A 27,889-nucleotide genomic window follows, 5' to 3' on the forward strand; every position below is an offset into this window, starting at 1 on the left:
CTATCACAGAATGCTTTTGGGAAGTGGAATTTTATTTCAAATTATTGGCTTATGAACTGATACTAACGTTACATAGACTGAAAACTTGAAACTGAAAATTCAACGTAACGAAGGAGTTTTTTTAAAAATAACTTTGGTGGTCAAACTTACCCCAAGATAGGGTAACTTTGGCCAAGTAGCCTATATAAAATGCCTTGAATGTCAATGTTAAACCGCCTTGGGGTAAGATTGGCCACCACCTAAGTTTTAAAAAAGCGTTTGAAGACTGCTAGATAGGCCTATCTGATAATTACACTGGTAGGCTACGACATAAGAAAGCGGAAAATTTTTTTTTTTTCAAAAACAACACAATTTTAAGACACAATAAAAGGTTAAGATACCAGCATGGCCGGTTGACACACTTTATAGTCATCAAACACTTCGAAAATATTTGTACGGGAGTAAGAGGGTTAGTTCCTGGGATCTCACTCAGGGTCAGATTCGAAATCGGATAATTCTTCCTCAGTGGTTTCATCATTAGGCTACTAATAGTGAAAAGAATCATTATTACAAATAGTCAAAAGAAGAAAATTAAAGTATTTCGGATAGGCTACACAATAAGGCAAAACTCGTTACAAAGATCATTAATAGAAGGAAAGATAAACGGTAAAAGAAACAAAGGCAAACCAAGAATGATTTGGACATCAAACATCACTGAATAGACAAAATTAAAGTAGCCTATGAAATATCAGTACGAACAGCTCATGGTCGAGAAAAATGGCGCATTGTAGGCTATCCAACCCTCAATACGAGGAAGGAACATAATGATGATGATGATGATGGTTTCATCATCGTATTCGGCCTCGGCTTGCCTTGAGACGAAATCCTGCCTTTCATCTGTACTTGGAAGCTCCATTCCGCCTTCCTCGGCACCAAAATCACTTGTGTCCTGCTCATCAACAGGCCCACGAACACTTTTCCCTGGCTCAACATCCAACCGATGCTTTTTTCTTCGCGATGTCTCCTCTCCTGTTCCACACCGCCATTTTTGATGATCGGAGAGAAGCATTTCTGACACCGATATATTGATAGACTTGTCTTGATATTTATTCTGTCAGGGGAGGCGATTGAAGACAGGCCCTGGATCATGGGGAAAAAGTCCGGTCTTTCTAAACCCAGCTTCCAGATGGATTTAGTGTTAGGCTTCAAACTGTCCGTCAGCTGTTTCAGAAGGCTTCGGAAGATGTCCTTTCGGATGCTTCGTGCTTTCTTTCTTCGTCATGCTTTGTAGCCAGCCAAGATGTTTCGCCATTTTTTCATAGGACGAAAGAAAGCAACATCGAGGGGTTGGCAAAGATGTGTCTAATTTGGAGGAAGGTAGCAAAAAACAATGTTGTTATCTTCACACTTCTTTACTATCTTAGGGGAGAAATGGGAGCTGAGATTGTCCCCAATTTCAAACGTAGCGACCACTGTTTCGCCTACGAAATGGGAGAGCAACTTGTCAAACCAGTCTCAAAGCAAGTAACCAGCCGGATCGAGAACGATTATATCGTGGACCATTCTTCAATTAGAATGGTCCACGATATAATTGGACCATTCTCTGTTTAAGTATCTCAGAGTTTTTCTGCTTTGTACACGATGTATGTTGCTCATCGGATGCCGTACCAGCAGATATAATGCTCGTACAAGTTTTCGAAGATTCCATTATCTTCTCTGGATATGTTGTGCCTCTCTTAACAGCCACCTTCTTGCGCCCCGGGTCATCCGGCAGATTTGTCTCATCGCCATTGATGATATTTTAAGTGTGTCCTTAAAGTTGTTGTTGACAATTATAGGGGTTTCAACAGATAGTGAGTTTTTTGTTTATAAGCGAACATCTGGTGCAATATTTCGGTAGCGTTTATTTTTTACTACCAAATACAGTACTTATCATTCAATTTACGCAATTATTATAAATGATATACAAATTTGATGCAGAAGTGGATGTGGTGGCAGTGAAAAACGTTAAGGAGCCACAGAGAGCGGTCCCAAAGTTAATTCCTTCTAGAACCCTGGACGATTTTGTCAGAAAATCCTATAAGGATCGGAGACAGTGTTTTTTGTCACGAAGGTAAAGTTGCTTTGTGAGCCGCAGCGAGAATCAATCTACGGAGATGAATGAAGCATTGTGTCGGGTGCCACCTCCTGGTCACATAGACCTACTCCAGTGAAGGTTTGAGAAACCACGCAGCGATGGCAGTCATATTTGACGCATGATTGCGTATTTCCAGTGCAAGTGCACTGAGAAGTGCAATCTGCTGACAAATAAGGAACTGTGTCCTGTAAAAAAAAAACAATCTTCTCAATAAATGCGGCTGTCTGATATTATTCAAAACACGATTTTTTAATTGCCTATCACTGTCAGTTGATTGAAATTTTGACTGTGTGGGCAAAATTCTTATTTAAAGTCAGTAGGTTAATCAATTTAAAATAAAATACTTATAAAATTAATCAAAGAAATCAGTTTAAAGTCAATGCGTAGTTCAATATCCAGATCTTTTAACAGAATAAGGTAATTTTGATTAGACATTCGTGACAGGTCTTCAATGTTTGAAACTGATAACAAAAAAAAACATCAATAAAACATGATTTATATAAATTTAGTCGTATGGAGCATTGGAACATCGAGCAGTCACAAAGGTCGCAAGGGCGTAGGTTCGACACTACACAAGAGCACGTCCTTGTCGCGGTTATCTGTAGTTAGTTATATTCTTGATGAAAAACTTAAAGATAAAGTTAGTCCCATACACAGTTCTGAGTTTTTGGGAATGAGAAGATGAGATTCTCATCATACTGGGTCTCCGCACTCATGAGAGTAGGGTGGCCAGTTCTTCTATCTCTCGGTCGCCTTTCCTTCAACAACTATACCCACCCAATTTATTACACCCTGGTAATGGTTAGATGTGAGCGGTGTTAATCAACACCCAGCTTAAGCCGGGTTCGAACCAGGTTTGCATAATTGGAAAGCCATCCCACCATGAAAAATTTAAAGGCTGTCATGAATATTGTCTTTTTGCTTTCGCCTCTTTTCAATGTAACTCTTTAATTTGCTTCACCGTAGTCGATGCATCTTCAATTTATTCTAGAACAAGATAGTGGCGTCTTCTCCACGCACGTCCTGCTTTGATAAGCTCATAACTCCAACATATTTCAACTCGATTAATTTGCACAAGAAGTTTGGTTTATCTATTTCATACGTGTTTAAAATGCAGCCTTCAGAGCAATAAAACGAGCAAGTAGGCTAGTTTGGTTATAATTATATCAAACCTCGTTTAAGCACGGACAGTCCTCAAACTTTACGCAACCACCTTCCTGGCTCCTGACAAGTCCATCATTGCATCGGCAACCTGCAATGACACAAGCTGATATTCTAGAACAGGGGTGGGCAAAGTTGTTCAACGAAAGAGCGCTCGCGGATAAACCATAAACACCAGCGAGCCGCAAAATCAGTTGACATAACATAACAGCAATAAAAACACAATGATTGTTTATCCATATGAGTTATGTACTTGACTCACTAATCTCTGAAAATTTGGACGATAAGTTGTTAATGCTGTGCGAATTAATTCTTCCATTTGTCAAGGTTGCACGATGTTTTGATTTTACAAAGTTATAAATTCTTGTAAAAATGAATAAGTAAGCTCTGGTAGCCTACTACTTCTAAGCTTCAACTGATCGCTGCTTATAGTGACTTTACTAAAGTTCCAATTGTTGCTGACTGAACCCAAAATGAGCCAGGAGAAGCACAGCAATGTTGCTTTTGCATTGTCACAATTCCATTGTTCAATGACTACCGTAAAAGAGAGACTCTTGTTTGATCTTTGTGTTGTATTGGCCGCAAATTAGATTTTGAAGACAGTGTAGACTAAGTCACAAATTTTAATTTATACCAACCCATTTTTGTGCCCTTATCAATGTGGCGCCCATGGCTCGAGCCATACCTGCTATACCCTAGGTACGCCACTGCTTGGTTGACAGTCCGAGATACATTTATAAATTATAATCTTAATTTTTTTGTAATATTGCGATTCAATACAAGAGCCACAAAATTTATGTTGAAGAGCCGTATGCGGCTCGCGAGCCGCAGTTTGCCACTGTTGTTCTAGAATGCTTGGTGGCGTGCCACGCGACACATCCCGATTGATTGTGGAAATATTTGTCCTCGCAAAACAAGTATGTGTTTGAAGCTTGCTGAATCATTTTAAAAATATAATTTGCAAAAAATGATCACCACACGTTACGGTGCAATAGGTCTCCAGATGGCGACGTTGTGCAACAGAAGCAGTCCTGTCTCAAGTTTACTTTTGAAGTTTGGTTTTGATAGATTTCGAGAATTTCAAAAAATCCAGGAAAACTCATTGTCCAGCAAGTACGGCATGAACGAAAGTGGAGAAGGTTTGCAAAAATGTCAAATATTAATAGTTGAACACGTACCTGAAACGCAAACAGGTCTGCAGTGATCCATTTCGGCTATACCAGGTGGTTTCAGGCAGGTTGGTTCACAAAAAGGCTGCAGGCAATCTGTATAGGTTTCCCCATTTGGACACACTGCACAAGAGATATTGGCGAAGAGTCAGTTGGAATGGTAACATTGTAAGTTGTAATAATCACTGTAGCCTACTTGAAGCGAACTTAGTCAATTAAAAGTTGCTTTTGTTTTGTACAATCACGACACTCGATGCCATAAATAGGATAGCTGCAAGTGTCAGAAAAAGAAGCAAACACAAACGTTGTATATAGCGTGTCAACATAGGTAGGTAGGCTAAAGTCTAAATGAAAAAAAAAAGAACTAGTAAGCAGTAGTTGCGACACAAAACGCATTTTCTCGGATATTATCTCCTTTTTAGATAAAGTTAGTTGACTACATTGAACTTAGCGTAAATCGAAATTTCAAAAACAAACTTTCAAGCCCTAAATCACAAGAAATCATCCTTTTTCTAAAGAGCATTAGAATATTTATACTTAGACTACCGCTTGCAGCGTAGCCTACAAACACAGCAAAGTATAATCAGATCAAAAATATCTAATTTCAAGTCTGTGATTTTTTAAAAACCATTTCTACATACATCCAAACACTCTGCGTCTAGCAGGTTTGCAACAAAGTGACGAGTTTTTAAAAAGTTACTCAGGGTAGCAAAGTGACGTAATAAATACAAAGTGATGATGTAACAAAGTGACGAGTTAGTTACTCAGGGTAGCAAAGTGACGTAATAAATACAAAGTGATGATGTAACAAAGTGACGAGTTAGTTACTCAGGGTAGCCCAAAACCCTCCGGACTGTAAAGTCAATACGATAGCCCATCACTCACGTGGAATATTGTATTGCGACAACACATATGACAAGTTACAAGCTTCTAGATCTCGAACTTTGCATTCAAAGATAAGAGCTTCCACAAATCGTTTCAATGCTTCATTGGTTGATGGAGAGTTACATGTAGAGTCTTTGCACAACTGAAAGAAAGATTAAAAAACAAGCTCATAATAAATTAGTCATAATATTAATAAAAATGCCTGAAAACGAGTGAACCTTTGATTCTGACTTGGTAACAAAACAGTAGCCTAAAGGAACTGTTTCAATAACAAACAACAATAGCCAATAGGATAGGTATGCAGTGGTAAGATTCTGTAGCCTGGCTGTTATTTATTAAACCCACTTCCTTTTCAATAGTCAATTCAATTCTAAGAGACGTAAGCATTAACAAGACGTATAAAGCTTACAGCAACATGCTAATTTGAAAGGTAGGCTACCTGGAAAAAAGTTTGTACATCCAAACTGTCTGTGCAAGCAGCAAAACAGGAGAGATTTTTAAGAATTGCTTCACAGCTTGCTGCAGTAGTTTGGTTGAGCTGAGCGCTGAGGCATGGCTTACTGTCTGGCAACTCTGCTTTGCATCTAAGAGTTTGATTGAGAATTTCATTAACTTCAAAGCAACACAAATACAAAACAGTTTCTTAGCCTCACAAATCACGACACAATTGAAGATAATTTTACGTATAAAACAAGTGAATGGAATAAATCCCCGGCAACAACACTTCAACAATCGGAAAACTTCACTCTGCAAAATGTCCGTAACCGGCCATGCGTCAAGAGCCTCTACATGTCTACAAGTATGTGAAACTACCAGGAATAACCTATCAAGGCTTTGTCAGTCCAAGGATAAACATTCAAAACCAAATAACCATAAGCAAACATAGCTTAACAATTAAACTCCACAATTTCAGTATCTACACAAAAATTCAAACGTTATTAACCTCAAGGAATTATTAAACTCGAGTTTTCAACCATTTTGCAAATTTAAGAGTTACCAATCACTCCGTGTGAAACAATGTGCTCTTTTGCAGTTTCAAAAGAATCTTATTAGGCTACAAGAGAAAAACTTAAATGATTTAAATTTAGAGGATTTAAAAACACGCTTACTTGTCGTCCACATAGTATTTTTCTGCGATAAAGTTTTCATATGAGCATAAGCTCCTATTTCCTTGTTTGGAAAAATCGTTCCAAGATCGTCCATCGTAGTTGCCACATAAACCTTCATAACAGAGTAAAAAAATTGTACTTTTTTTTATTGGTTTGTCGTATCCAGGCTTACGCCCGGTGGTTGAAGATTTAGATTAAGTGGACGGGAAGGCAAGGAAGCCAATTTTCGTGTCCACCTTCAGGCATGCCTTTAAGTGTTCTGCCACAGACACAGCCGCATGCTCTTGAGCGGTGTCGAACCGGCGCCCTTTCGATTGCCGTTCCAAGGTTCTCACCACTCGGCCAGTGGCGTAGCCAAGGGGGGGGGGGTTGGGGGTTACAACCCCCCCCCCCCTTTGGCACGCGTATGACGTCACGATATCGAGAATGATGCTTTCAGTCTAAAAAAAAATTGCCTAATTTTAAACAAAATTGCATTAAAAGAGCGAGTTTTGCCAATGCCAAACATCTCAGCCAGGAATTAGCAACAAGAAAACACAGAGACTAACCTTTATTTCCGAAAAATGCCGAAGAAAACATGATTTTATCCTTTTGCTATGCTACCGGACAGCACCATTTTACAGGAATATTCGTACCCACATTTTTGTTGAAAATGCTCTCAGAATACACCAAATTCAAAGTAATTTTTCAAAATTTTCTGGGGGAGGCCCCCAGACCCCCCGCCGCTGGGTGGTCAAAACCCCCCCCCCTTTTAAAATTCCTGGCTACGCTACTGCACTCGGCTATGCAGCCGACAAAATTGTACTCAAATACGGTAACAAAATCCGTATTTTTGACATTGATTCAACGCCAGAAGAAATTGTAACACAATGCAGCCTAATGAAAACGACTATCCAATAATGTCACAGTGTCATGTACATTGTAGGCTACATTGTAGGCTACAATTTGTACAATACCTTCTACAGAATCCCCATACTTGTCACTCAGACCAACGGAGATAATATGGCTGCCATCGAATCTCAAAAACATCCCAAATTCAGTATCAAGTCTAAGCATTCCGTTTTCAACTCGAATGTTGTAGCCAAAGAAGTTCTCGAAGAAGGGAATAGAACGAAATATGCCATTGACCTTTAAGAAAGAATGTTTCAGACATGGTTTTAGAAAGCGTTTATGTTGCCCAATCCTAAATCTTTTACTAAAATTAAAGGAGACTATTTTCTTTTCAAACCGATTAATCGGGTATTTCTAAGGAAATGGTCCGAGTAAATAGGTGACAAGGTGGTCTCTATGCTGACAACAAAGCACCATTCAGTCATGTTTGCCGCTTTGCAGATAACTGTCAATCACTCTGACCTTTAATATTGAAGAATGAGATGTAATCGTTAACTGGTCTAGCTCCAGAATTCTTTTAACCGTTTTCAATCAAACGCCAGAATAAATGAACATTAATTACTACTATGAATATCTGGTCATATCTTAGTTTAGCTTAATTGCGGCAGAGGAACGTAGCATGGTATTAAACCAAACAATCACTGCCGGTACCGTACTTGCAACTATCCAGCAGGGCCCGATTAACCATGAGGCACACGAGGCACAGGCCTCAGGCCCCCTGGTTTTGGGGGCCCCCAATTTTTTTTACATTAATACCGTAGGCGTCAATACTTTTATAGGTTTCAAGCAGTGCCATGTCAAGGGGGGCCCGGATCCCAGGCCCACCATCTCAAGGGGCCCACAAATAATAGATTTTTGCATTTCAGAAAAGTGTTTTTTGAGTTGCTAAAGTTCACTGCGTGTACTTGTCCATTAAGAAGATGATTTAGGCCCTTATTATATACTAAAACATCTCAAATTTGGGGCTTATTTTACAAATTTGAGCCCTAACTACACTGAAACATCTCTAAAAACACCATTGCTATCTAAAAACGAAGTTAAAATGCGATAAAGTTAGTAACATGTTCTGCAGAAATGTATTGGATGCAATTGAGTATATGATATGAATTCAAAAAGGGCCTAATTGCCACAAAGTGTTTTTGGCACAACTGTTTTAATTATTTTGGTCATTTACTTTTGTGGTGAAACTTCGATAATGATTACATGCTTAAACATACTGGTAAGAAGCATCATACCTAAAAAGTTCACTCATTGAGGATTCTGTGGAGAAACTATAGAGAAGTTGAAGTGCAATTGCTGTAGTTGGGCCTATTTCAAAATCAATGGAAAAATTGATAGAGTATTTTTTATGTGTTTACCAATATGTTTGAAAAATCTGGCTGTTTTTTTTTAAGTATCATTTAGAAGACATTGAAAGAAATTGGAAAGCACAAATAGTGAAATAAAAAAAAAACAACTGGAGGGCCCTTTTGAATTCACATATTCAGATTCTTTTTATCAATAAAAGTGCTTTGTTTTAAAAAATTGTAAGCTGTAAGCAAAATAGCATTTCAGATAGTTAATTATCATTTCAATTTTAACATTTACAATACCATAATTATAAATATCCTTGACTAGTGATGTTGCGAGCAGGAAAAACCTGTCCTGTACTTTTAGCAGAAACGTTCTTCTGTATTTACTTTTTCTGAATATATGCACATGAAATTGCTCTTATTTTCAAATACCTTATAAGCCTGGCATATCACATGTTGTACGGTACAAAACAAAAATCATTTTTAACACAAGGGACCTGTTTATTCTTGCCACTAACTTAGGCTACCATACCCTAAAAACTTTAATTAACTTGAATACCTACATAAAATTATGAAAGCTTTGCCTTGGAATGAAATAATGTTGAATAAAAATAATTGAACACCTGATCCTCAAAACGCTTTACACTGCTTTTGTTTACAAGTTACCGTTCAATCACAATGTTTTCACCTTGGTTGACAGAACAAGTAATGTTGCCAGATAAAACATAAAAATAGTGAAAAACAATAATGTTATCAGATGACCAAATCTGAATGGAAATTAATAATTTCCACAGCTTTGGTTTTATCCCCAGATTTTATCTGCGCGGTACCGGGCGGCAAAGCAGGGCAAAGTTAAAACAGTCAAAATTTTCTGTGGTACGATGGTATGACCGCGTCGTGACCGATAATGTTCCATTGCCAGTATTGGAGCTGGTATACAAGTCCCCCCCCACCCCCCTTGGCAACTCATGACAAAGACAGGACTCAACCAAACATATAGGGTGAAACTACTTTACCTTTGCTTTACTGTTCACACACTTCCATCCACATGTTTTGGTCAATTCCTCTTTATCATGAGTTGCCAAGGGTGGGGGGACGTGTACCAGCTCCCCAGTATTTTTTTTTATTAGAAATTGTTAACACTTTTGGCTTTCATTCCGAGCAAAGATGTAGCTAAGAAAGGATAGACCTGTGTTTGCGGTTACTTACACTTGTGTTGTTTTCTAAACTGGTGAGAAAGTCTATTGAAATGAACCACATTTCCATGTCGATGCAGTGAAAATTTACACAATATTATAGGTCTGCTTGACGATAGAGGGCCCAAAATTATTCTGGCCCCGGGGCCCACAAAAGGTTTAACACAGCACTGGTTTCAAGGAACCATTAATAAACTCTGCTAGTTCAAATTCAAATGTAGCCTACATTTTGCTAGTGTTTCCTGTATGAAATTGAAATGAGCTCAATTGCCAATCTGTTAGAGAGATTTTTCATCCAATAATTTTTGTAATAAGTATAAAAGTGTTCATACTGTTAGAAAGTTGTAGGTAAATTGGCTAAATTAATATTTATGAAGTTATAGTTTTGCTTGAACTATTTTTTAGCCCATATTTCATCATTCGCAGAGACTACATGGCATTGCTTTGAAAGCGATTGCCAACAGGGGCCCCTAAAATTAGCTGTGCCTCGGGCCCCCATGAGCCTTAATCAGGCCCTGCTATCCAGTACATTTCCGAAATGTTTAAACTGTTAGGACAAGTTATTTTTTATGTTATTGCAGGCTAAGTCTATTAGGTCAAGGAGATCTTACCACAATGATGAACCTTCCGCGGATTTCGATCACTTCCGTCAAAATGCGGACAATTATTCTTTTGATGACGCAGCTTTCCTCGCTTTTCTTTTCTGTTTCGAGCTGCTCGTTAATTGAACAATGTGAAGTCGCGTGCGATAGGTGACAGGAAATATCTTGGTAGACTCATCACGATGTATTTTGTTTTTTCAAGTACTAGGAGACTTTTTATTGACTCTATTTTACACCCAACTGGTGTAAAATAAATATTGAAAACAATGTATAGCATTCTAATGAGGTAACAACTAAATATTCATCCTCCCCGATATTTCCACCTATGCAAACACTATTGATAACCGAAAAAGCGGGAAAAGATTAAGAGTCAATGGTTCAATCCTCTGCTTGTGCAGTCGAGCAACGTACTTCAAGGTCATATCGACTCTCAGCAGCAATGGGTAGGGTTAGGTTTAGGCGGAATATTGTGCAAGCGATGGTAATTCAATGCAAAACTTTATACAAAATACATATTTAATTAAAACTGAAAGCAATGAAACAAATATAAAAATCTTACTTTTGATTTAAAGTATTTCAGATAATGTTTTCCCTATTTCTATATTACTTTTGACATCACTACTAAAACAAAGTAGTATGTCCGTCACCTTCGGAGTAGCGTGATTTTTATATCGCTCCGCCCGGATAGCTCAGTGATTACGCGCCCGGCTCAAAATCACGCGGCACTGGTTCGACTCTCGGGGTGTGTGCTTGAGCAACGCATTCTCAGGATTGCTCTCCATTCAGCGGCAGCTAATGAATGGAATAATTCCCCGGCAACAACACTTCTGTGACGTTTGGCTTCGATTACCGCAAGCCCGCGCGAGAAACTAAATTAGTCTCGCGACGCGCTTGCCTTCAGATGATCTCACATTTTTTGTAAGTTACACGTTTCATTTTTTGACTACGTTGAGCAAAATTGATCAGTTTTTAGTTGGTTGAGTTACAGGACGGTTATTTATTTTTGCCTATCACTAGAGAGAAGAAAATGAAGAAATAAAACAAAAGTGCACAATTGTTGTTTCTCTTCATTTGCAAGGCGTTAAAAACTGAGACCGAAGAAAGAAAAGTGAACAATAAGCCCGTTTGCGCACACTTCAACAATCGGAAAACTTCACTCTGCCAATCACGGTAACCGGCCCTGCGTCAAGAGCCTCTACAAGTGTGCGAAACTACCAGGAATAACCAATCAAGGCTTTGTCAGTCCGAGGATAAAGATTCAAAACCAACCAACCATATAGATCTAAGATTTACCATACCTCCACAACAAATTTATGTAATGGTTTCTTGCTAGCTTTGTCATTTGTTTTCGTCAAATAGAGTGGACATGATCCAATGAAATGAAATGTGCTGTCATCAAAAGTGTCGTAGTGTTGCCCGTTGCTAACGGTACACCAATCCACATTGTTGTCAAATACTTCCACTGAAGCAGAAATGGGTGTTGATTATTCTGTGTTGACTTTCCAAGTGTTTAACTTTTGGTGCCATAGGTAGTTGCAAATACTCAGCCTAATTTGACCACGGTTTATTACAAGGTTAATCGACACTTTTCTAGTCAAAAATGCAAATAAATTAAGCGGCTATGATTAGCTTTGCAAGTGCCAAAACAGTCACAGCCAGGCCCGGATTTAGGAGGGGCAGAGGGGGCAGTTGCCCCGGGCCCCTCGACTTTTGAAGGGCTCCCTATGTGGAAAAAAATGTGATTTTGTGTTATTTTTTTTCTTTTGGCCTTTAAAAGTTTCTGCAAAATGCTGTGCAGTACTGAACTGATGCTACTGTAGACGTAGAAATGTTTTTTCGCGCCGTAGCCGCGAAAATTTTTTTCACGGCGGCCCTCCCAATCTAAAAGTGCCCCGGGCCCCCCCATCAGCTAAATCCGGCCCTGGTCACAGCAATTATGATGTTTGCAAGAACCAACAACAGTAAATCACAAGCAACGTGTTTATGAATCATCATAATCATCGGCCTTGTCTGAATAAGGCGTCGTTACCGTGATTTTTCACAACGATCGATCGCTTATTTTTCTTATTAAATTGCAAACTTTTGGTTTGTCTATGTTAAAAGACTCTTAAAAATTTCCAAACGTGGATGCCCACGGTGCCTTTGACCAGGAAGCCGCCCAGGTTGAGAACAAGCTCTTCTAAATTTGTAGAACAAACCAACTATGTGATTAGCTTTTCTGAACCTATGTAAAATGTTTATTTTGCAATGTAAATTTAACTGGTTAGGTTAAAAAAACAAAATCATTCATTGAAACTATCTTTCTTTGAACAGCAAATTCTCACCATTTATGCACCGGGAAAATTTGTTTTTAATAATTAAATGTATCTGTTATTGTGGCATTTGCAAACAAGTTTGGATACTCTGATTGTTTTCAACTTTACATTGTCTTCCTATGTGACAATGCTACATTGTATACCTTTTTCTGATCACTTTATGTCTTCTCAATGAGTACAATGTAGCCTACAATGTCACATAAGACAATGAAAGCTATGTCTACATTGTACTTATTGAGATGACATAAAGTGACCGGAAAAAGTCTAATCTATCGACAACTACAAACGCCTTGATGTATTTGGCCATTTCAATAGAACCCACCTTTTGGACAGCAAAATCTAACGTGGTAGTTGCTGCAATGTTGTTTATTTTCTTTGCACGTTCCAGATCTGCAGTCAGTCCTCAAGTTCGAACAACGGAATCCTCCAATTGTGCTCAAATCGTAAGTAACACCCTCTATTGTGCTTCCATTGGATGCTATCGATACTTGGACGTCATAAGGATGCAAGCATACCCACGGATGAGACACTCTAATTGAGCTGAGGAGTTCGTAATCCCCGTTTCCTCCTTCTCGTAAAGCATCATCTTCATCGAAGAAACGAGTCCATTCTCCTCCCCAAGAGAAACACTGGTCGTTTGTTTGTTCTGTTTGCAAGCAAGATTTGGTTATAAAAATGTTACGTTTCATGTAACGTTTGTATTTATATTATGTAGATAGCCTATAACAAGATGTTTATCTTCGAATAAGAGAATCTAACAATCTTACAAGGTATGCCCCAATAAGCCCCACTTTCACATTACGAACTATGAATTGACAATTCACCACTTTTTGAAGATGAAATGTCGAGATAACGCAATAGGATCGCTTATGCTTAGGCCTTAGGCCAGGGGTGTGCAACGTACGGTCCGCGTTTTCACCCAGTTATTTATATCTGGCCCTCCTGCAATAAAGCTTGCACACCCCTGCCTTAGGCTATTGTGTGAAACGTTCAATCACATACGATCAGGGATCAACAACGGATCAGGAATCAAAAACGATTATGATCATCACGATGGTTCAAGGATGCAAAGGTATTTCGATGTTAGAACAATTGGATGTGAATTCTCGTGCTACTGTGAAAAATTAAACCTTTAGCATATTTGAAGGAAACTTTAATGTATAAGGAAAAGATTGCTATTCTTGTGGATAGCAAAAACCAACTATCTAACTGGCACCATCGGTTACTATTAGTCCTACATCTATATTTGATAAAGTTTTGGCAAGAACTGGATTTGTCGTTGCGTAAGGTTATATTCAATCGTACGCAACGTTATATTCAATTTTGCATTGATCACCCCCCCACTAATTGGAGTGGGGGGGGGGGTGATCAATGCAAAATCACCCCCCCACACTCATTTGGCTTTGAAAAGGTTTTGTGATATTTTATTGATCAAATTTTGAAAAATATATTTTCGCTGTTAGCACATTTTGAATTTTTTATCAATATGAATATATATTTCATTTCAATATGAATTTTTGGTTTGGCAACCCTGAACTACGAGCCAGGCGTTTACACTGTGTTTTAACTTAGTTTGCTTGGTAGCCACTTTAACAAGAAAAAATTCTGCCACTGCAGATGACTAGAATGACACCGCCAACCAATCAGAACATGTTATAAGAGGCTACCGTCCAATTGTGACCTTTCTCGCACTTAGCCAGAGAGTTAATCTTTGTTTTGAACTTTATTTGGTAATTACAGAAGAAAAAAGAGCAATAGCAGTTGTGAGAATCGAACCCGCGTCAATGAAATGACTGCTTTCTAACCCTAACCCGTAAAAAGCCAACCAGCTGCCAACTTAGTCGGCAGCAGTGGCCGAGTGGTTAGCGCGTTGGGCTCGCAGTCGAGAGCCTGCATGTTCGACTCCACCCCCCCCCCCCCCCCGCACTTGCTGTTGTTTCTCTGGGGAAGAAACTTCACTATGAGTATAATTGCCTCTACTCAGTGATCGATTTCGAGTAATGCGTAGTACCAAATTTAAGTCATAAGTAGATTTGACAACCGGGAACAGACATTGCCGTCGGCTGCAGCGTGAGTCAGGTGTACGTCAGAAGGCGTACACCGATGCATAGCGCTCAAGTCCGCTTTCTCGCAATGCAGGGTAATAATATGAAAAACAAATAAACAAACAAACAGCTGATAGAAAATCCAGCACTTGATTTGCTTTGTATCATCTTCTTTTCGCTCTTTTTCACGTCACGGAAAACGTAGTTTATGATTGGTTCGAGTTTTCATTTGCAGTGCCAGAAATATTTCTTGTTAAGTGACTACCAGTTTGGTTACCCAAAAATGCCCTTTCCGAAACATACTTTGTGAAACGACTTGGAAACCCTATGCTTCGATCAGAAAGAAGCCGATGCTGCAATGGGGGGTCTGGGGGGCGCAGCCGCTGCAATGGGGGGTCTGGGGGGCGCGCAAACAAGTTGAAATGACTATGACGATTTTAGCTCACTGTCCAAAAATCACCCCCCCCCCCCGAATTCTAAAAGTGGATAGAGCCCCTGCCATCTTTTTCAGTACATCGTCAGTTAATCGTTTTCAGTAATCGGCTAATCATGCTTTGTACAGAGTATATAATTACGTACAGTATAGCAGGCTATCTTACCTGGAGGGCAGCAATACCGGACCATGTAATCTTTACATCGTTCAAACGTTAGATTCATCCCTACAACTATTAAACGTTGTTCTTCAGTGAAACACTGGAAACCATCAACTAAGCTCAAGTGAACAATCTGTCCAAACACAGTATACAGATCTCCACTCAAAAGTCTGACGTCCATAGCTGTTGGAGAACTACATACTTCAGTATGCTGTACAATGAGTTCGGATAGGTTTTCAATATCGTTCGTGCTAGTTGTGGTAGGGCTGTCAACGTCATAATAATCTGTCCAGTGCCTCTCATTACAAGTGTCTGGAGGAACTGAAGAAAACATAAATGAATCATAATAAGAAAGCAGTTTGTTTGAAATAACAAAAATAGTAACCTAATTAATTTTGAAAAAAAAGTTTTACTTGACATATGCAAACTTAGACGGTAAAATGTTTGTATTCGAGAATGTTATTTTTGTCAGAACTTTGAACAATTTTTCTTGAAACGACATCAAAACTTAAGTCATTTATGCTATGCCAACGTCAGACAATGCGATCTGTAGAAAACATCGTCGTTACATTTATTCAAAAACAGCCTACTTTACAATTACCTCATCTGAGTAGAATAGTTACTTAAAAAAAACTTATTCTTACTTGTGAAAATGCAACTTACTTTTATTGATTGCAAAACAAAATCAAGTGGAATTAAATTTTTAAGCAATTATAAAATTGTAAAGTTTCAAAGAGTGTTTGCATTTCTCGATTCTATTTGGTGATAAAACAACACCAACAGAGTTAAACAACTGCCGACTGGTAAAAAGTTGTCAATCAAAAATTGCAATAATTTTAAGTTAAGCTGCAAAGTTTTTACCTCGAGGGCAGCAAAACCTCACTTCATAATCATCGCATCTGATGCCATCCGTGTTGGAGCATTGGAAGCCAAAAGTTGGGCTGGCTTTGATATTAGTTTGTGTTGGATCATACAGCTTCCCGCTGCCTTCCAGTCTAGCTTCTATTCCGGTCGGCCTGTTACATATCACATCAGGAAGGATATGATGTAGGATAGCTAAAGTTTCAAAGTCTCCTTCTAGAAGAGGATCATCCTCATTGTAGTAGGGGGTCCAGTCGTCTTCTTTACATGCATACATTGGCGCTATGAAACACATGTAGTCTTACTTTAATATATTACTGTAAAGTACGAAATGTAGCCTACGTAACTTATGTAAAGTGTAGTTGATATTGTTCTTTACACAGTTGACTTAGGCTATCTGTAGGGTTACTGGTTAGGCCTACTCACAAATTAAACATATTTGAACAATTCACCGTGAAAAGCAGTAGTTTGATTAGCAGAAGCGGCTCTACGTTATTTCTGTTGATGCAATTTGTTAAAGAAGGTATACCTTGATGAAGCAATAGCAAATTAAACCAAAATAGGCCTACTAAAAAATGCGAGCGTTTTCGGCTCCATATCTAACCATTATCAAGCATCTCATAACTTGTAGTTTCATTTTCATCGAACAAAAACGTACAAAATGACTTACGCGAAGGACAACACAAACGGACTTCGTAATCATCACACGTTTGCCTTTCAGTGTTCATACAAATAAACCCCTTCTCATCAATCGTCACATTCTGCCCCGTTGTACTCCAGTGAACTTGATCAATGATCCTTCTTGCGTCTACCACTGTGGGAACCGCGCATATTAGTTGATGGTAAACTCGCTTAAGATTGCTTATGACCTCACAATCACACTCTTTGTCGGGAGTGTCGGCGGAAAAGAAGTCAGTCCATTGATTTCCTTCACATTCCGGCACTGAAAATAGAAAAAAAATCATCTAATCTTTGCAATAGATAGATTTTTGCTTTTAATACATGATTGCTGCTTACTTCACAATGTAGATATGAACGACCTGTTTTAGCCTGATGCTGCAAGTTTGCTGTGATAATGGCGAGTTGTACCACCTTTCGGAAGACAGTTTCCTAATCATGTGCTATGACGAATGATGTTGAAGTCAGTGGGTCGTTGTTTTATGCCGCTCTTTTGTTTGGCTTGAGGCTGCTGTCTCAAATGCTGTCTGCTGAGTTTCTGTGTTGTTAAGCGTTATTGCTGTGAAATTTTGTTGAATCAGTTGATTAATACATTCGGTGACGTAGAGTTTTCCTTTCGTCACTTTTTGATCTTTGGACTCTTTGTCTACTTATGAAAATGGCCTCTTTGAAACGCAATTGTACCGCTTCGTTTTCGCTGGTAATAATTGTAAATTTAAAGTCGGCGAGGCACTGTAGTTGATGAACAAAGACTGAACTTTTATCTGAGCTAAAGAGGTGTTATTTCAGGCGGGAGTGGAGTGGGCGGATTGTGCATTTCTTGCATATGATCTTGTAAACACAGTTTTGGTGGTAGCCTACACATGTCGTCGTTTTGTAGTGGGCAGTTTTGTAGCCGGTAAGGTTCGAGTTTTTGTGGTTTTTGAAGGGCGTTTCGGAGGGTTCGTGAGCATCGAAAGAAACGGACTGGCAAGTCCAGGTCTTTGAAGACTTTCTTTACTTTACCGTCCGCGTCGTCGCTCATAAACGAAAATTTAAAATGTATTGTGTTATATAGTGCTTGGGGGCTTTTGTCGATTTTGTGGGTGTCGTCGTTGTCGTCTGTGTGGTTGCTTAAGAAAGTCCTTGGGGTATCCGTTATCCTCGCTGGTCTTTTCGAATTCTGTCAAGTATGGAATTGCTCTGTTGGGTGAGGAGCATCTATCTTTTCCTCTCTGTATTTTGTTTAGGAATATGGTCTGCTTGGTACTTGTGGGTAGAGCCGAGTCAAAGTGAGGGAGTAGTTTTGACTTTGCATCTTTTTTGGTAGAACTTGTAGTGGATTGTGCCGTCTCTGTCGATCTTTCTGGTGAAGTCCAGTAGTGAGATAACGTTGTCTGCTCTTGGTAGTTCCATTTCAAAGTTAATAGCTGGGTGCGCTTGATTGAGGGCGTTTTGGATGGCTAAAGCTACTCTGTTATTGACTGTCAGCAAGAATGTGTCGTCAGCGCATCGTTTGTAGTGGATGAGTTGTGTCTGGTTCCGCAGTGTCTGCTTTTCTAGAATGTCTATAAAGAGGATAGCGAAGATTCCGGGTACGGCGTTTCCCGTTGGTGAACCGTCAAGTTGGCTACAGAACTTCTCTTTAAATGTAAAGACGTTGTTCTGAAGGATAGTCTCGAGAAGGAAACCAGTCTATTCAAAGTGGAATGGGCTGCAGAACTTTGTTTTTCCTGTCAACAGTTTTTAGATCACATTGTTTATCGCTTTCTTAGGAGGGACGGAACTGTACATTGCTGTCACATCCAGGCTGAAGGAGAAGCCGAATTTTTTCAGGGTGTTTCGTGGCATGTCCATGAGTTGGTTGAGTAGTTCCTGACTGTTTGTAAGGTGTGCCGGAATGTCTTTCAATAAGGGGTTGGGTAGGGTGGAAACGAGGTGTGCTAGTTTGGTAGCTGACCCATTTGTACTTGAGACTTTGCCGGCTACAAAACTGCCCACTACAAAACGACGACATGTGTACCACCAAGGACTGTGTCTATAAGATCACATGCAAGATATGCAGAGAAAGCTACCTAGGCAACATGATCTGTCCACTCCATTCCTGCCTGAAAGAACACCTTAGCTCAGATAAAAATTCGGTCTTGATCATCAACAACAGTGCCTCGCCAACTTTGAATTTACACTCATTGCCAGAGAAAACAAAGCGGTACAATTGTGTTTCAAAGAGGCCATTTTCATAAGTAAATAGAGTCCAAAGATCAACAAAAGTGACGAAAAGGAAAAAACTCCATCATCGAGTTTATCAATCAACTGATTCAACAAAACTTCACAGGAACAACTCCTCACACAGAAACTCAACAGACAGCATTCAAGACGGCAGCCTCAAGCCATTTAAAAGAGCGGCATAAAACAACGACCCACTGACTTCAAGACCATTCGTCATAGCACATGACTAGGGAACTGTGTTCCGAAAGCTAGTGCAATTCGCTATTATCACAGCGAACCCGCAGCACCAGACCAAAACAGGTCGTTAATATTTAATCTGTTATAAACTTTTGTTTACGTAATCTCTCAAAAACTGTAAATTCTGCCAAGCGAAGCCTGATGCAACCAATGCAATTATTTAAGGTTTATGCAAAGCAAGCAATGAGTTCTCACGAGTTTTTTCGAGAAAGAATTTAGGAATGATGCAGGGCGGCAATTGATGTTAGTTGGAAATGGAAGAATCAGTTTAGCAAATATGCTTTCCGAAAAAAAAAAAAAGTTAATACTCTTTCCTACTTTATTTGTTAACACGACATACACAATTTGTTTTTTACGTGCAACAAACTTTATGGACTTGAAACAAAAATATTCAACATGACAAAATCTCACATAAAAACATTAACTAGGGTTCCATTGAATGCTGAAAAGTTTGAGTGTTCATCAGGATAATTATCGTTTCTAGCACTAGTTGTAGCGTTCATTTTATAAAAGTGAAAGCAAACAAGTTGATTTATTGCTTCACTGACGTTTCGCGCACCATGACAATGTGAAATTTCAGAGTGAATAACATACAAAATGAAATTTACGAAGTTATATACTGTACTGCAGTGCGGTTGAAAACAAGAAAAAAAGTGAAACACACATTATTTTGATTGACAAAAAGATTTGTAAGCGGTTATTTTCCATTAAACATAAAGTCGAAGTAATTAAGAAAAACAAAAATTCTAGACGAAATTGAATTGCGAGAACGTTTTCAACTATTCTTATCTGTTCCTTTTAGTACGTTTCTGCATGCTGAAACAAATGCAACTTTTCTGCATGCTGAAACAAATGAAACTTTTCTGCATGCTGAAACAAATGAAACTTTTCTGCATGCTGAAACAAATGAAACTTTTCTGCATGCTGAAACAAATGAAACTTTTCTGCATGCTGAAACAAATGAAACTTTTCTGCATGCTGAAACAAATGAAACTTTTCTGCATGCTGAAACAAATGAAACTTTTCTGCATGCTGAAACAAATGAAACTTTTCTGCATGCTGAAACAAATGAAACTTTTCTGCATGCTGAAACAAATGAAACTTTTCTGCATGCTGAAACAAATGCAACTTTTCTGCATGCTGAAACGAATGAAATTTTTCTGCATGCTGAAACAAATGAAACTTTTCTGCATGCTGAAACAAATGAAACTTTTCTGCATGCTGAAACAAATGAAACTTTTCAGCATGCTGAAACAAATGAAACTTTTCTGCATGCTGAAACAAATGAAACTTTTCTGCATGCTGAAACAAATGAAACTTTTCTGCATGCTGAAACAAACGAAACTTTTCTTTATTATTTCCAAGTTTCTTTCTCGATACAAAAAGAAAACCGACCGGAGCTCTTTATGATGTCACCATCAAAAATTGATTGTAGCCTATTATTATTCAATTGTTCCATAGCGCTGTATAACGATATTGCAATCACTTCCGTAGGTCTTCCACACAATTCAAGCAGTAGATTAGTTTCTGATTGTTTACAGTAGCCTACCTACAGCCTTCTTTTAATTCTTCAAATTTTTCAATTAAATTGTTTTTTTTATTGTAGGCCTATTTAAGTTTTTGTTTCATTAAGATCAAATATCAATTCAATACCATAATCAAAATTAAATGGAACTACTAAAGAATTAATCTTAAAACAGAACAACCTCAAAGTAGCAGACGTTATCAATTCACACTATTTGTTGAGTATAATATCACAGGGTATCTAGCTAGGCTTACCAACGCATTCCCCGTCGTTTGGTATCAGATTGTTTATGCATTTACAGTGGTAACTTCCGTAAGTGTTGACACATCCTGATCCGGTGCAATCGTTCGTACCATCCACGCATTCGTCTACATCTACAGAGCAGTAACTTGATTAATACAGTAGCATACACACGGAAAAAGCATAGAAATAACGCAAAACATACAAAAGGAGTAAAATATAACAATCACGTTTGTCATAAAAAACAACTTGGAAGTTTTAATAATTTTGAAGATTTTTTCCTCCAAGATGAAGGAGTGTTAAGATTAGAAAAAACACATCATGTGTCCTTGTTGAAGAAAGTGTCAACACGTGGTTATCGCGATTGGAAGCACATTGCAAGGCATATTACATTACCTACACATGCCGTTCCATTGCTCCTAAATCCGATGGCGCAAGAGCAATGGAAGCTTCCTTCAGTGTTCATACATGTGGTGTGTTGAGGACAGGTAGTAATTTCCAAGTCGCATTCGTTCACATCTTAAATACAGTAAACTCATCAGCACTACAAACTCATCAGCACTACAAACTTGACCAGAATGCATCAGTCAGAGCCTTGGTTTAAGTCGGTCTCTTATTTTTTTGTTAAATGGGAAGAACCATCAAATTCCGATATACGACAATCAGATCTAGATTGCATTAAGTGACAAAAAATTAATAATAAAGTCCTTTTTTCACCTAGACAACGATGTCCATCACCAGAATATCCTGGCTTGCATTCGCAACGAAATCCTTCATTCGTGTTAACACACATCGCGATGTCACAGCAGTTATGAGTCTTCAAGTTGCATTCGTCTATATCTTCACACAACAAATCAAAAGGGAAGTTTTGAAACCATTGCTCATTATGATACAAAAATATGTCAATACCTATCAAAGGATGAAGTGATCTGACATGGATTTTGAGAAGGCCTCCTAAATTTTTAAAATTGATTTCAATAGACTATCGAGCCCATAATGCTTGCGCTGCTGATTGATGGTTAGATATCTTTGTACAGTTTATAGGCTTATGACCAGCAGCTTTTTAAAGATTTAAATTAAGTAAATTAGAAAGCAAGAAACCCGATCTTTGTGTTGATTTTTAAGCATGTCATAAAGTGTCCCGTCAAAGACACAACCACGTGTTCTTGAGCGGTGTTGAACCGGTGCCCTTTCGAGTGTCGTACTGTAAGGCTCTCATAACTTAGCAATGCAGCCGACCACTGGCCAAATAACATTGAATGAATATCTTGCAATGCAAAAATGAGATTTTAAAGAAAACAAACTTGTCTGGCAGCAGTCGCCTTCCCAATACGGCGAGCAAATGCATCCTCTGTCATCCATATCACCACCATTGTAGCAGAACCGGTTGCAAGGCTTTGACTCCCACAAGACACTTGGGCAAGGGTCGCCACCACATGCATCCATCACTGATATCGACCTGCTCCTGTTGCTTGTGCCAGTACCGCCACAAGGGGCAGAACAGTTGCTCCATTCCATCCACTCAGTGACCTTGCAATCCTCTGAAGCGAGAAATAGAAGAGTTGCAACAGCATGTTCTTACCTTATGGCTTGATTGATTGATTGAATCTTTACCTTCGGACTGAGAAAGGTTCTTGCAGAGCTTAATCCTGGCAGTTTTGCATACTTGTAGAGGCTTCGAATCACTGACGCAGGCCCGGTCACCGAGATTGACAGAGTGAAGTTTGAGATTGTTGAAGTCTTGTTGGCGGCAACTATTCCATCCATTAGATGCCGCTGAATGAAGAGCAGTCCTTAACGTGCGTTGCTCAAGCGCACACCCCAACAGTCGAACCAGCGCCACTTGATCTTGAAGCTTCTTCATTCCAGAAGTGACGCTCTAACCAATTGAGCTATCGAGGCGGACATTTTATTTTACTTGCTCAAGTTACTGGTTGTTTGGATAAGAGTTCACTTCCCTGGAGGTTAGGTTGCATCAAGGCATGATTACACAGCTACAAAAAGTGTCTTTTTTTTTTTTGAGTGCCAGTAGATTAAAAGCATAACGTAGAACAAATTTATCTCAATACCACGAACAAACTAACTTGTTAACACTTTAGCTGCCAGCGTTTTGAAAAAGTTAGAGGAGTTCTCCTCTTTCTCTGGTTGCCATGGTAATGAAAAAATGGGTTGCCAAACTATTGAAACGCACTTTGAAATTTTGGAGCAAATCGGTGTTGCAATTGATCGTCGAAATGACCATTGCATTTACAAGCGCGCCAGTCAACAAAACAGTTTTTTTTGCATTGAATCAACCTGTTTAGGCGTGAAAATCAATGTAAAGAAAAACGATAGGCCGAGTGATTCAACGTATTCAAACATTGAATCAATGTAAATACGAACTTTTAGGCTAATTCGGTTCTTTGAACAAATCGAATGACTTTTGTAAATATTTCTCAGTTGCAACTTATACCTGGTCAGCAAAAGTTCCTTTTTTATACGATTTCAACGTCTGGCGACGATGAAACGATGTAAAAATGACAATTTTTGCTGGCCGGTAGCTAGGCTACTATACGGTATCGAAGTTTAACTTAACCAACTAGGCGATTGCAAACATATTTCCCTTCGATGAAACCTATAGGCTACCACGTTTGGTTTGCCTTTACATTACATTCAAAAGTTTTGTTGACATCATACCATAGTCATAGCATATATTCATAAGAAAATGCTTGCTTGGATTTTTTTAGCGACTAGGGTTAGATAGGCTGCAGGACTTCTAGCTAGTACCAGTAAGCAGTCTAGTCTAGTGACTCTAAATGAATAGGTAAATTAGTCTAAAGCTTAAAAAATAATAGAATATTTCAATTACCTTGCTGCATAAAAAGTAAGCTCTTTTACATGACCTATGTGCATTGATCAATATACTAGTAGCCTGGCATCATGATTCCAGTCTAAGAATTTCTAGACCTCGAAGTCATTGCTGAATTTCAAGCTTTGTTCACACAGATTGATGTTTTGACTTTTATTTAATTTTAAGAATTTGGCGGGGAAATGGGTTAAAAGTCGTTTTTTTTTGGTTTAAAATTGAAGCAACCTGTCAGGCCCCCACACTGGCAACACATTAGGATTTTTGGGGCATTGTAACGTCATGTGACGTTAAATTACATCACAATTGCACGAGCTAACTCGTTTCCAGCAGCAGAACTGTTAAGATGTAAGATGTGCTAATAAAAAAAACTTAGTAACCACACTTAGGAATATTACATTCGATTGAAATTGATAAAAATGGTGAGTGCAGTTTTTTGTCTCGTTTTTGTTTTACTGTAAACATTTATTTCCGGTCCTTTATTGTAGCAGTGATTGTGCATTGACACAGACTACTAAATTAACTTGATAGCTAAAAATGTTCAGAAAAAAAATTCCACTGAGCTTGGCAAATCACAACTATAGTCAAAGTATGAAAAGATTATTACATTATACAGTAGAATCTTTCTGCGACAGTAAAATCCAAACTTGAACATTTTTGTAAATTGTTTTTCTTTTTTACCTTTGCAACAAAACTGGTTACAACTACGTTGCTTAACGTTACTTCCTTTGCAGGTGCTGCCGCCGCAAGTCGCATTCACAGCATAGGATCGTATTGCAGTCTCGTTTCCTGAAGTTGAAGAAATATAATTTTGTAATAATTGATAATATATTATATTGGTGACATATCACCCTCTTCCAATCTGCCTTGAGCCAGCATGGAAGCAGTACGGCTCATAAAATGACATGGAGTCCTGTCAAGTAACCCACGTTGATGCGCAATCTGCTGCAAGCGGAGATAGCGAATGATTAATTATTAATATATTATATATGATATGTAAGAAAAGAACATTTTACTTGAATAACCTAATTGCAGCAAATCGAAATCGATTGTTTAATGATGGGATTGAACGTGAAAATAAGTTTATTTGCATTACAAGACATATATCCAAGCCTTGTTACTAATCTTTCAGAAGATATTTCTTCCAAACCGATAAAGTTGTATGTTCTGTCATGTTTCAAACTGTTAACCTGCTTACCAGTTCCGCAAGGTTTTGAACAGTTGGACCATTCCTCCCAGTCGTTCCATACGCAATTAACAGGACAGCAAACATCATTACAAATCCTGAAATCAATACGTATACACTTACAATACATTTACATCACAGCATGATTTATAACTAATCAATAATTTGAATAAAGCATCAAGTTTAACTTTTAAATGAAGCTTTTTCATGAAAGTGAATTTTTCAAAAACATGCATGAAGGCAATAATTCGGTTCAGATAAAAACGATTTAAAAGACATTTCCATTAAACTCGAATCTTTGGTTACCACCGTAACTTGTGAAACGATTGCAGTTATTTAACCATCTAGACTAGGGGTTCTTAACCAGGAGTGCACGCACCACTAAGGGGTGCGCAACCTGAGCCTAGGCGGTGCGGGAATGCTGAATTATCAAGGCTTGTTATAATACGACGTAAGAAGCAAAGTTGTTTTACCAGGTTTCAACAAAAATTTCGAACTGTAAGCGACTATTACGTTTCAGCCAATCCTAGAAGGGGGTGCGAGAACTGGTTGGTAATTTCAAGGTGGTGCCGACAAGGTAAAAGGTTAAGAAGCACTGCTGTAGACAGACAAAACAAAGTAACTTTAGCGAGTTTAACATGTTTTATTACTAAGAGATATACCATAATTAAAAAATCAAATCAAACGTTTTCGACACGCACGTGTGTCTTCATCACGAATTACATAAATCTGCAATACACATAAAGGCAAAATTATAAGATAAATATGATTATGCACTATAACTGTAACGACATTTATAACTAACACGACATCATTTTCATTTTATTTATATTGCAGATTTAAGTAGCCTAATTCCTGATGAGGACACATGTACAATGTAGGCTATATGTCGAAAGCGTTTGAGTTGATTTCTTAGTTATGCTATATCTCTTTGTAATAAAACATGTTAAACCCGCTAAAGTTACTTTACTTTGCTTGTCTATGGTTCAGCAAAGCAAACTCTTTACCAAACCTTTATCATTAAACATACAGAAATAGAATCGTTTTTTATAAAAACAGCAGGGTATGCATTCAACTCCTACCTTTGTTCTTCGAAGCTCCCAACACATTGTGCGCCATTACACGATGCTTGCAGGGCAATTGTTCGATTTCTTGTTTGATTTCCACCACCACAAGTTTTCGAACATTCTCCATAATTTCCCCAATCGTCCCAAACGCAATCAACAGCACAGCACTGGCTGTTGCATTCTCTGTGATGAAATTGTTATAACCTGTTAATAACATTACAGAACAATAGAACAAAATGGGGACAGTTCATAAGCAGGTCACAGATAATGAAACATCATTAATCTAAAAAAGAAGAATGGGCGTTAGGTCCACTGGCAGAGTTAAAATGTTTTTCCTAGATATTTACACGAAAATCTGGATGCTGAATTGATGACGGAACTATCCGTCAGGCAACATTTTGTTACCTCTCATAAACGATAAAAATAATTGAACTCACACAGTGGCCTACAGGAGCTTTGTTCATTCAACTTTTATACCTTTGTTCTTCAAAGCCCCCAACGCACTGCGCACCATTGCACGATGCTTGTCGAGCAATTATTCTATTTCTTGTTTGATTTCCACCACCGCAGGACTTAGAACATTCTCCATAATTTCCCCAATCATCCCAAACGCAATCAACAGCACAGCACTTGGTGTTGCATTCTCTGTGATGATGAAATAGTAGACAAACAACATTTAGGTTACTGAAATATTCTAACACTCCATGCAACAATTTCATTTTGGTATAACCTCTTTGAAACAAAATCGACAGCATAACCAAATAAAGAGAGCCCTGGCAATATTGCGATCGCTCCAATTCCCCCCTCCCCCCCACTTGGATCTGCCACTGCAATGATCAGCCATGTGCATGATTACGAATGAGTTCGTAATGTTCCAACACATCGTTTGTCGGCTGCGTAGCCGAGTGACAAGAACGTCTGCGCGACGTTCGAAAAGACGTGGGTTCAACACCGTTCCAGAGCAAGCGGCTGTGTTTCGGCAAAGACACTTGATGGCAAGCCAAAATAAGGGCAGCAGCTGACTTGAAGACTATATGTCCCTTCGCTGCTTCCTGTCGTCTGTTATATCGCAGTGTACTGTATGTTGTCGCAATGAGCGGAAATAAAAACACGAGTATTATTATTTTGCGATGAACTTTCTATTCAAACAAAGTTTGTGATACAATGGGAGTTTGTGATACAATGGGAGTTTGTGATGCAATGGGAAACTTTTCAACATTTAAAATACACAGATCAAGCATTTATTAAAACTATTAAAAATCAACTTTTATACCTTTGTTCTTCTGAGCTCCCAACGCACTGTGCGCCGTTACATGATGCTTGCCTCGCAATTGTTCGATTTCTTGTTTGATTTCCACCACCGCACGACTTAGAACATTCTCCATAATTTCCCCAATCGTCCCAAACGCAATCAACAGCTGCACAGCAGTGGGTGTTGCATTCTCTGTGATGATTAAGTAGTAGAGAAACAATATTTTCATTATTAAATTTTATTAAGACTCTACTGTTATAGCATGAAAAACTATTTTTTAGTATACCCAATATAAATTTATAGCATCAGCATCCAATAATTCCATAAGGCAAAGCGCTGTCTACAAATTACATTTCAAATGTTGTTTTGATGCTATTTGTTATTTCTTAAAAATTTGGATACTTGCATCAAATGTT

General features: G+C 38.5%; 1 protein-coding gene across 1 annotated transcript; it reads right to left on the minus strand.

Moving 5' to 3' along the window:
• Positions 1-21: 21 nt before the first annotated feature.
• Positions 22-27,702, minus strand: LOC145784039 (uncharacterized). Its single transcript, XM_082595795.1, has 20 exons — positions 27,495-27,702; positions 26,237-26,425; positions 24,650-24,757; positions 22,428-22,664; positions 21,841-21,963; positions 21,520-21,642; positions 21,138-21,257; positions 16,906-17,178; positions 16,236-16,517; positions 15,381-15,695; positions 13,059-13,382; positions 11,720-11,883; positions 10,431-10,532; positions 7,397-7,568; positions 6,441-6,552; positions 5,771-5,915; positions 5,332-5,473; positions 4,456-4,569; positions 3,289-3,368; positions 22-2,301 (listed from the first exon to the last, which is right to left on the minus strand). Exons 1-20 carry the CDS (start codon positions 27,700-27,702, stop codon positions 2,128-2,130), a joined length of 3,507 nt encoding a protein of 1,168 aa, XP_082451921.1. The 3' UTR covers positions 22-2,127.
• Positions 27,703-27,889: the final 187 nt, after the last annotated feature.

This window comes from Aplidium turbinatum, chromosome 15 (genome assembly GCF_918807975.1).
Source record: "Aplidium turbinatum chromosome 15, kaAplTurb1.1, whole genome shotgun sequence".
In the NCBI taxonomy this organism is placed as follows: Eukaryota; Metazoa; Chordata; class Ascidiacea; order Aplousobranchia; family Polyclinidae; genus Aplidium; species Aplidium turbinatum.